Raw genomic sequence first — 10,785 nt, 5'->3', positions numbered from 1 at the left:
ATATGCAGATTTGCAAGACGTGAAATTTGCATGACATGTGAAACACTGTTGAGTATCTTTGAAAGAAAAATTATCCCTGTCAAAAGCAGACTGGCACAGAAGAGTTTGTGAACTGCCCACACATAATGAAACCGATCCTACGGCACACATGTATCTGTGTAGCTCGATAATCTCGACTAATGTTGGACTCAGAAGTATGGCAGGTTATATTCAAAACATTCAACACATCCAACATTTGCACACAGTCCAATTAAAGTCCATGAGTTCATATTCAGAGCATCCGACTTAATGTAGCCATTGTATGCAGCAAGTAACTTAAGAGTTATCAGCGTTTGTTTAAAACATGAACATGACAGGCTTAATTATTACTGGACCTTATCTACTTGCCCAATGCAGTTTACATACCGATATGTAAACATCTATGTCCTGCCTGCTTCCAGACCAACCTTGACTTCTACACTGGAGAGGACCGGTTCATGGTAGTAACAAAATTATATATATTTGCAATTGAACTAATATATATCACAGGGCTTGTTACTTACTGCTGTTGCCACTCCTTTTCTCCATTTCTCCGTCTGTTTTGAAACCGGCACAAGATACTTTAAATATTATAAACCAAGCATTGTCAGTATCATGACACCAGACCAGCACATTCACACTAATCCCCAAATATGTAAAACATAGTATTAAAGTAACAGCAAATATAACATACAACTGTAAAAATGGAGATTCTGACTAAATATTCAGATATCTGAGCATAACATAATATCATACAATTTTCATGTTCATATTGAGGGGTCAGTCATCTAATATTCTTAGGGATCTTATGCCTTAAGACTTAAAATATGTTTACCCCAACACTTGCATCAAATCAGCCACCATGTCTCATGAACAATTTCATATTTTTGTGGGAAACAAGATATTGTATTTCCTGCACCTTCACAACTATCAAGCGATCAACCCTGAAGAGGTAACCCTGAACCAGTAATGCCCCAACATATAAGAGGTAGTAGACAGGTTGATCAGACCCCACATCTGGCTTCATTCACTGTTGTTGCATTCACCTTTAGTAAACATCGCCTTCCTACTATGCAAGTGCAGTTGACATGTGAATCTGTAGAACTTGTGTGTGAGATAGTGTTGGGAATTGGTTAAAACCTCATAATTGATGATTGCTTCATTACAACCGATCAATCATCAAAATAATTGGTTAGCGTCATTTATGAAATTTTCCTGGATTTTTTTATTTATTTTTTTGTTAATGAAAAAAAAAACCAATGAAAAAACATGTAGTTCTTTGGGGGTTTTTTTGTGGCAAATTTCACATCTCGAAAGGATTACTACTTAACTAGTATGTTAGGAACATAAAATTCCTTGAGTCTTTTAAGATAAATTCAATCATGACTTGGAACAAGCTTGTAGTAGTTATGAAATGTCACTTACAATACCAACCTTGTGAAAAATATTGTTAATGCAAAAAGTGTTCCAGAATTGTTTGTGTTCGATTATGAGAAAACATGATCGATTGCTTGGTCGCTTAGTCACTGCGACCAATCTTCGATCATTTCAATTAATCGGACCACCACTAGTGTGAGAACCATTTCTCAGTGTTATGGCAACGATGAACTGAGAAGCATCTCATCTGCTGATCACAAAAATAATATATCCATATCTCTTGAAGTCTTGTTAGTCTAATGTATTCACTCTGTCTGTTAAATTGCATTCGTATGGTTGTGTTTGTTAAGTGTTGCACACAACCAGTTGTACACGCATTGTTGACAGCACGTGTATCCAGCCTGCCTCCCAAACTCTTGGTACTAAGGTCCGCGGTGGTCAAGGTAGAGATTTCTTATCTGGAGCAACAAACCTGAAATCAAACCAATATATCTTCTTAGGTATAATTCTTAAAATTTCAAAATAGCTGTCGTTCAAGCTGTGGTCAGAGGTGACACCGTATGCAGAGAGGCAGAGAGTTTAGCTTAACAATTTCATTTACAGCATGTCAGTTGAATGTTAAGGAAAGCTGAAAGGGAAGCATCTCTTGCACATTTGCTACACAAGAGGTTCAATGTATCTTAAAAGTAAAACAATCTGCCAGTTTGAAGTTTGTAAAGCTGAGATTATTATAGATGAAGAACTACTTAACATCACAATGGTCAACTCAAACCATGAAAACATGTTTCATAAAGACATTAACTGGAGAATCATCTGATATATATACTGAATCATTCATAAGGGACCTGTCATTATGATCAGGCAAGGTGGGTCACAGGGAATAAGGGGTCACAAAAAATATCACGCATGTTTTGCGTGGGTCATGTAAAAAATTGAACATTTTTACTAAATGCATTTATATATGTCTCTTTCCTCAACTTAGGAGGAATACAAGACATGAAAACTGGTGAGAGTGTTTAAACACTTCTATCAGGGGACCTCCAGTGACTGAACACTAGACAAAGATGCATGAGTCAGGTGATGCGACTGCAGGCAGCAAATATCAGTAGGGTCTGTAGATAATGAAATGTAGATGATCACTGCCATCATGAGACAAAATAATAAGTTTCCACTTTGTTTTCTGTCCTGATATCGAATGGCTGATTGACAGCAACAAGGTATTCCTGTCAGAATTGATGTCACAAGAAACGGTATGAACAGAGTCTACTCTGCCACAGAATAAACATTGTTAAAAGAAACTTACTGAAACCCATTCTGAATTATAATTTTCATGGTATCTTGAAAGGTGTATACACATAACCTTCTCCTCCATAGAATTCCTGGCTCACAAGAAAGGCTATGCATGGAACATTTTCTGATTTAGAATCCCCATTGTCACAAAAAGTATACACAAACTATTCAGCATTAGAATTTCAACTGTCACAATTAAGGGATATACACAAACTATTCAGCCTCAGAATCAGCATTGTTACAGGTGACTCTCTGAGCATCCCCATGAAGTTTACAAGAAGCAGGATGTACTGACTTGTGCCTTGCGTCCTCCCTGAAGAGGGTGTCCTTGTTATAGTACTGGAAGGGCAGGTTCTTGTCCACTAGATGCTGACTCTGCTGCAGGAACGCCTCAAACTCATCCCCCGGACACCGCTGCAACGCATCCCACACCACGTGGATGAAGAACAAGGTCAGGGTCTCATGGTAGCCCGTCTTTAACTAGAGTAGAGAGCACATGTTATGTAATTTATCTGACTTGAAACAAAGCTATAATTGACAGTATGAGTACCAAGCCAAGACGTGAGAGTATGATTTTCAGTCACCAAATCATTGCAAGTTTGTGTTTCAAAACATATAGCATCAACATTCTACATGGTCCCAGGGTTTAATAACACTCAGCTGATAATGGGAGAATCTAACTACTGTGGAGTCCCTTGAAGGGAAGTATCTGTAACACAAGAGAGTAATCTACCTCAGATGAAGTCTACTAGATGAACCAAAGTATCCAGAGTTTATCCTATAGGACCGAATCACAGTCTAAAACATTTGAACAATAGCAGTGCACAATAAAACTTACCTTCGACTTATTCTGCTCATTGAATTTCTGAATTCCTAATCTGTAACATTAAAAATATTCAGACGATTAAATCTGACTGTATTTTTTTAAATAAGTAGGCAATTTGAACAGTATTTCTGTTGTGCCGCAGCATTTCACTTGTGGGGGGAACTTTCAACACTTTTATAATACCCATGGTAATGCTGAGAAATAGAGAAATGTAAACAGGCTGAATCTGGGAACCCAAGACAAAAGGTTTCCGGTAGACCTTGGGACGCAATCTTGCAATCTTGGCATATAAGACACTTGTGTGCCCCTTGCCACATCTCACTTGATCTTCCAAAGGGAATAGGATTTGTCACAGAAACGCCAAACACACTACCTACTGAGTGAGTGAGGGCGTATGGTTTTACACCGCTTTTAGCAATATTACAGCAATATCACGGCAGGGGACACGAGAAATGGGCTCCATACTTTGTACCCATGTTGGAATCGAACCCGGGTCTTTGGCGTAAGGAGCGGCTGCTTTAACCACTAGACCCACAAGATCCCACCGCCCCACTTTACCTACTGAGTACAGGTACACCATAAGATGGGATCAAGTAAATTATACACAAGTCTGATTGTGGAAAGAGACTCACTTGATGTAGGGTGTGGCTCCATCATGGCCGTATTCTCGGAGGTAGTTCCAGGCCATTCGTAGGTGAGCCTCATGTGTCCAGTCCTCGAACGGCAGGGTGGCGTCTTCAAATGCCTTGATGAAAACTTCATCACTTATTGAACGGAATGACCTGTTAAAATTTTTTTATGTTAATATAACAGATTGCATCATTATATGTTTTTCTTGGACAGTTTTTTAGATGTTACCTACACCAGTGTTACAAGTTCTATGTAATGTTAAAAGAGGTTCCCTTTCTTACTATGGCCATAACGACATTACTATAAAGACTTAAATTACACAGCTGCTAACCCGTGCCCCAGAGCAATCTTGCTGAGACGACTGTTAGCAGCGTTAAAATTTAGACATGTATATGAAGATATTTTGTGGGCAGGTAAGTTTTGGTCAGGGCTGGCAAGTTTTACATCTAACCAGCCCTGTGGCCTGGCTGAAATTTTTTGGGAGTTTCATACCCCGCTGTTAGTCTTCCATGTAAACACTGCTTGAGACACTTGAAACGAAAAGACAATCATAAATCCTTTACTATAACACTGACTTACCATACAGGCAGTGTTAAGATCACTTTGAGGAACAATGACAGCTACTACTTTACTACAATGTAAGCTCTTCAGACAGCTTAGTTGAATAGCTTACTTTGTGAAGTAGAGAAGAGGGTCCATCTGACTCTCAGAGATGCTGGTGCCATGAACTGTGCCGTACCAAACATGGTGGTCTCCCACAGTGTGGACGGAGTGTGTGCCACAGAGGAAGACTGCCAGAGACCCCAGGATGATGGGCAGCCCCTGAACACAAAACCAGCATGTCAACAAGGAAACCCTGCTTACATGTGCACAATACACAAAAATATCACCATTATCCAACAAAATTATTATTAATATTTATCTGATTGCATTTATACTTGAAAAGTATAAAAGACCCTGTTTCTATGTAATTGATCCCAAAAGTTTTTATGTGTTATCTATCCCTTGTTGACTGAGCTGGGGTATCACTGTGTGTAAGAGACTGAAGCCCAGCCTACCTCTTCTCCCTGAAAGTGAGGAACTTTGTCAAACTGACACTGATCATCTGTGGCTGTAGTGGAGAAATGGATGGCATGACGAATCTGGGGAGAAACAGGAGAATCTTCAGTCAAAGTAAAGTTATAACAAAGAATCAGTAGCATCTGTAACAAGTTTCATGTGTCTGGAGTGATTTTGGGTTGTTTTAGCTTTTATCGGGATAGCTTTTATCAATATTTAAAGTATCAAAGTTGGGGACACCAGAAAATTACTTCAAACATGTCCCCAGTGGGAAGATTCAACCTCGGACCTTCAGCAAGACCTTTAAAGAGCAAAGGTTTGAATCTTTAGGCTACCCCACTGCCTCCATTTGCCTGGACTGAAGCAAAAATTTCACATGGCCACAAGTCTGTTAGTCTAAAATAGTAAAAATATGAGTGAGTAAGTATGGTTTTACACTGCTGTCAACAATATTCAAGCAATATCAAGGCGGGGGACACCCAAAATGGACGTCACACATTGAACCAACGAGGGGAATTGAACCCGTGTTTTCAGCGTGATGAGCGAATGGTTTTAACCATTAGGCTACCCCATTGTCCCAGTACAAATAGGAAAAGTCAAACTTTCTACCAAGATCTAGTCATAATAACTTATCATGGTTTGATTTTTCTCATCCGATATAATAATTTCAACATTTAAACTTGTTAGCTGCTACTTTAGAACTGAACTTATTTAATGAAATTTTATAGCTTACTTGGTCTTGTCCCAAAACATGGACTGCAAATTGTTCTGTTTGTTGTAGCAGTTCATGCATTCGACTGAAAACATACAAATACATTCACAGATCAATTTTATGGCTAAAAACATTTCAAAACAACAAACCTGACATTTCCAGTACAATAATCATTGTATCATATGGCACTGTTTTCGTCACCACTATGTTAAATTTTCAGCTTAAAGGGACTTAACGTCAAAACTGATTCAGGCCTCAGACATTTACCACTAAAGTGAAATCCATGGGCACCAGCATGGTACTGACCAACTTAGAAACAAAACGGCGTGAATATCAAGGTTTTTGTGTGCCCTAAGGATGCAAGTCTGCACAGAAAACTGCAGCACTTTAGATGAGGCGGCTACCCGTGCACCCTAAACCTAATCTGAAAGCTACAAGGCAACATCGTAGCCATGTTTAAAAAAACAATCTTTGAATTAAGATGAACGTAACTTCCATCTTTAACATAGACATGACAGTCACAGCACTGAGATCACTTTCTGGAACAGGGTCCCCTTAGAACAATACATTTCATAAGTTTACTGTCTATTTAATGTGACGTTAATGTTTTCATAATGTTTCAAGTAACAACTAAGCTTTATCTTCAACATGTAATCTTTGACTTAATTTCACCCCCCGACAGAAGACTAACCTGTGTTTATGTAGACAAAAAGAGATGATAGGCGGGGCAAAAGAAACACTGGAGAAAGTGCTGCAGGTGACTCCTCGTTTGTGCCAAGATCCAGCGTCGGGTGTATGCTGTGCTGATGTTACAACTACCACTGTAACAGCAATAAACATGGGACTGGAGGGGGGAGTAGATCCCAGGTACAAACACATGAACAGAAGCAACAAACACATCAGTTTCAGAGCCCTGTTAAACAAAGGGATTGCAGTATAACAACAGCATGAGATTTATTATCACCTTAGTGCTACGCTTGAATATCTTGACAAGACTAAACAAAGCAAAAACGTAAGTTACTCATCAGGGATGAGAATGGGTATGAGTGAAAAATTGGGAAAATGATCGGGGGGGTCATGCGGGTCGATTCACAAGAATGACCCCAGTGTGATCAAATCCACGGAATTCATCTTATCCCTGTGTATTTCATGATAGTTCTGAGTAACCTGGGATAGATTCAACAAATTTTGACTCTGCTGTTGGCAGTATGATCAGATACCCTTGTATTTTACTTAATTTTCATGATTTTATCAATTTTTAGAACAGTCCTGTATGTTATGACAATATTAGCATAATCCCTTATTTTGTATTGAATGTCAAAGATATTAAACTCATCTGAAACTCCATCATGATGATGTAATGTTCTTGTCAGAATTTCTATGAATGTGCTGAACTAATAATGTATCAGTTTCTATGTGTTTTATCCAACCTTGCTGGGGGACTTTCCTCATGGCCTTGCGGAACAGCTCCACTGAGCCAATCTCTGTGGCTTCTCTCACAGCCCTCCTTTTTCCCGTCTTTATCAAATATTCAGGTATATCTGGAACTGAACAAACTACTAGATACAAACATTTTTCATTGTTGAAATGTTTTGAAGGCATTGAAAGCCTTTCTTGTATATAGATGTACTTCACATTACTTCATGACTACCTGTGAAGGTCCGGTCAGAATGTTGATCTTCAGTAATCCATGCTTGTCGCAAGAGGCGACTAACGGGATCGGGTGGTCAGGCTCGCTGACTTGGTTGACATACATGTCATCGGTTCCCAATAGCGCAGATCGATGCTCATGCTGTTGATCACTGGATTGTCTGGTCCAGACTCGATTATTTACAGACTGATGCCATATAGCTGGAATATTGCTGAGTGGGGCTTAAAACTAAACTCACTCACTCACTTCATGACTAAGCACTTATTTCAAGTGGCATTTCAAAACTGGTATGATGGTAATTAGTTTCAATGTTTGTCAAGTAGATGAGAGTTTGAAATGCATTCTTGTAGAACACCTGGTCATTGTGTGATCTGGTTATACTCTGTCTGCACTGTCTAATCAGAGTCAGAGACAACAAGCTGAGACGTCAAACAACACTCACTCTGTTGTAAACGGGAAATGTCATCTCAACATTTCAAGTTCAAGAGAGTTACTCACACTTGGATTTAGAACAGAATGTTCTTGGTGCCGCTGGAGATGATTGTCGTGTACGTAAAAAGACTAGTGGCTGTCGACACGTGCATCTACAGAAAGAAAATGCCATTTCAGAAGTCATGTATCACAACCCGATGCCCTAACTCAATCATTGGCCCACATGTGGATAGACACTCTGTAGAAATCGTTGAAGATAGGACAGCTAATAATATATTTAGTACAGTAACCGAGATACGCAAGATTGTAGAACAAGTGTCTGAATGGTTGGTACTGAATTCCGTCTATACACTAAGCACATTGATATCGCGCTGACAGAGACGCGAACCAGCTTAAAACGCGACATCTACTGGGAAAACCCCTCCGATCACGTGATGACGGGTATTTCCATGTTTGCAAACTTCGTGTTTATGTTGAAGTCTTCATCCATGCATGGTAGCATGACTTCCGTTATTCCATCGGCGTTGAGTTATTGCTGCAAACGGTATATTCATGGATCAGCGAAATATTCAAAAGGAAAAAAGATAAGCTCCCAACTATGGTTGATGAGGCAACAAAAGGACCCGTACGTCGAGAAAGCTGCAGCAGATAATTATCTGTGTCGCAGCGCCTACAAGCTGCTGGAGATAGATGACAGACACAAGCTGCTTCACCCGGGAGGCGTGGTCATCGACTGTGGTGCAGCGCCTGGTTCCTGGACGCAGGTCGCACTGGAGAGAGTCAAGGGTGAATATATTCAGTGCTTAAATTCCACCAATGCCTTTGTCCTATTTTATTATTAATTTATTAAAAAAATTTATAAACAGAATACTATCAGGCGTCTCACCGAAAGAAATGAGCTCGTGCCTTGAATGATCACATTTGATGGAATAAGAGAAATGTGAAATCAAAGTTGAAAACAAAATTTAATGAAAAATATTAACACTTATCTGGAATAATGCCAGATACCTATGAATACCTTCTGAAGTAGATGAACACCCAGTACAGTGATGGTTCAAGGATTTAAATACCATTTTCAATTAACATATACCATATTATGATTACAGCTCATTGTCAGCGCACAATATTTTTTCCATACTACTATGCATGTCAATTCCCCTGAAAAGACATATTTGTATTCACCATCCAATCCTACAACTGTACCATTTTACATGTACATATGACAGGCTAGCTAGTCATCTTACCATAAATACTAGATCAGATCATCGACTGATTTGAACTAGACATCAGATGATGATTGGCACTGTAACTGATGACAAGAACCTTTGTACAACAACAAGATGAGCTGTACATGTATGTCAATGTATAAGAAACATTGGTCTGTATATGTGTATAGATATGAAAATTGTATGTAGATCTGTAATTTATCAGTTTAGTACTGAATATGAATCAGGCTTACCCTTTGTGAATATTCTGCCTTCTCATTGTCAGTTTCAACCATGCTTATCTTAATAAATGTTATCATTTCATTGCTGTGATATATTAATTAATAACATGTTATTCATGTATTTTGGATTTTCAGGAAGAAAGACAAATTTGGATTTTCGTGGGAGTGGCTGTGTGGGTTAGATCGGCTGACTTGTCTGTATTCAGAGCTTTCGGACATAGAAGCTGTGCCACTTAGTATCAATACAGCATTGGCATGAAAATCTTACTGAGAAACTGATATTGTGATGTCCAAAGACAACTGACATTCATTCTTACCCTGCATCTGATAAAGAATTTCACGTAACATCTGGTTTAGTATCCGAAAGTATAGTATGCATAGCCAATACCTGATTGCAAATGAATATGACAAAAGGCATTCACAGGAATTCCCATCCTGGTTTTCATATTTGTGGAATTCTGTATTAGAGCTGACTTCAATATAATATGATAATAATAATACACAAGCCCCATCAATTACATTATCAACCACTGAAGTCTGTTAATGGAAATACCAAATCAATTTTCAGTCAACTGCAATGAAATCACTTCACTCACAGTTATGACAATTTATCTTTCAGAGCATGGACAAGTAGTCAGTATAGACCTGCAGCCAATGACTGCCATACATAAGGCTGTCATCTTGAGTGAAAGAGACTTCACTGCACCAGAAACTCAGGATGAAGTAAAGCAGCATTTATCAGGCAGGCTGGCCGACCTTGTTATGAGTGACATGGCTCCCCAGGCAAGCGGAGTGAAGTCCCTTGATCATGACAGGATCATCAGCCTGTGTGTGGAGACAGTAAAGTTCAGCTGTGTCGTGCTGAGGGAGGGGGGCGCTGTGCTGTGTAAACTGTGGCAGGGGGCTGAGCAGCCTAGGTTGGAGCATATCATGAAACAGTTATTCACAACAGTGAGGGTGGTTAAACCAGATGCCAGTCGACCTGATTCAGCAGAGATATTTCTCCTTGGAAAAAACTTTACTGGGAAAAGACCACCTCAAAAGAGCTGACAAAATGCTGTTTTGTAATAAGCTGACCAATAAAAGGTTAGCTTTGAGCTGATGTAGATTGGTAGATTGGTGTAGTTGTATACTTTTTTGAATTCTTAATTTATGAGACCTTTTATCTTTTGACCCAGAGGTTATAGCTTTGAGTTGGTCCCCACCAGCCTGAACTCTTCATATGAGGCCACTTCCCGGATCATTGGGTCATTGCTGCTGATATCAATCACCAGTTTGTCTGGTCAAGACTCATTTATCTACAGGTTACATCATGTAGCTGGACTAGTGCTGAGTGTGGCGTT

At 39.3% G+C, this 10,785-nt stretch overlaps 2 protein-coding genes across 2 annotated transcripts; one reads left to right on the top strand and one right to left on the bottom strand.

Moving 5' to 3' along the window:
* Nucleotides 1-1,519: 1,519 nt before the first annotated feature.
* Nucleotides 1,520-8,302, bottom strand: LOC124263211. The gene is made up of 10 exons (XM_046697795.1): nt 8,062-8,302; nt 7,343-7,459; nt 6,604-6,733; nt 5,934-5,997; nt 5,200-5,283; nt 4,815-4,963; nt 4,144-4,293; nt 3,524-3,563; nt 2,981-3,165; nt 1,520-1,867 (listed from the first exon to the last, which is right to left on the bottom strand). Exons 1-10 carry the CDS (start codon nt 8,177-8,179, stop codon nt 1,834-1,836), a joined length of 1,071 nt encoding a protein of 356 aa, XP_046553751.1. The 5' UTR covers nt 8,180-8,302; the 3' UTR covers nt 1,520-1,833.
* A 16-nt stretch (nt 8,303-8,318) lies between these two features.
* On the top strand, nt 8,319-10,556 carry LOC124263209 (ribosomal RNA large subunit methyltransferase E-like). The gene is made up of 2 exons (XM_046697792.1): nt 8,319-8,781; nt 10,062-10,556. The coding sequence occupies exons 1-2, from the start codon at nt 8,319-8,321 to the stop codon at nt 10,490-10,492; spliced, it is 894 nt and encodes a 297-aa protein (XP_046553748.1). The 3' UTR covers nt 10,493-10,556.
* The last annotated feature ends 229 nt before the right edge of the window (nt 10,557-10,785 follow it).

This window comes from Haliotis rubra, unplaced genomic scaffold (assembly GCF_003918875.1).
Source record: "Haliotis rubra isolate DU_JTF1 unplaced genomic scaffold, ASM391887v1 Scf871, whole genome shotgun sequence".
NCBI lineage: Eukaryota > Metazoa > Mollusca > Gastropoda > Lepetellida > Haliotidae > Haliotis > Haliotis rubra.
The sequence above is the reverse complement of the archived record's forward strand: the minus strand, read 5'-3'. Positions and strand labels throughout refer to the sequence as shown.

Coding starts and splice junctions, on each gene's coding strand:
- LOC124263209 (XM_046697792.1), top strand. CDS start 8,319: ATGGTTGGTACTGAATTCCGTCTATACACTAAGCACATTGATATCGCG. Junction 8,782..10,061: donor CGCACTGGAGAGAGTCAAGG/GTGAATATATTC, acceptor TTTATCTTTCAG/AGCATGGACAAGTAGTCAGT.
- LOC124263211 (XM_046697795.1), bottom strand. CDS start 8,179: ATGACTTCTGAAATGGCATTTTCTTTCTGTAGATGCACGTGTCGACAG. Junction 6,734..7,342: donor GAGGAAAGTCCCCCAGCAAG/GTTGGATAAAAC, acceptor TTGCTGTTACAG/TGGTAGTTGTAACATCAGCA. Junction 3,564..4,143: donor GGAGCCACACCCTACATCAA/GTGAGTCTCTTT, acceptor TTAATGTTACAG/ATTAGGAATTCAGAAATTCA.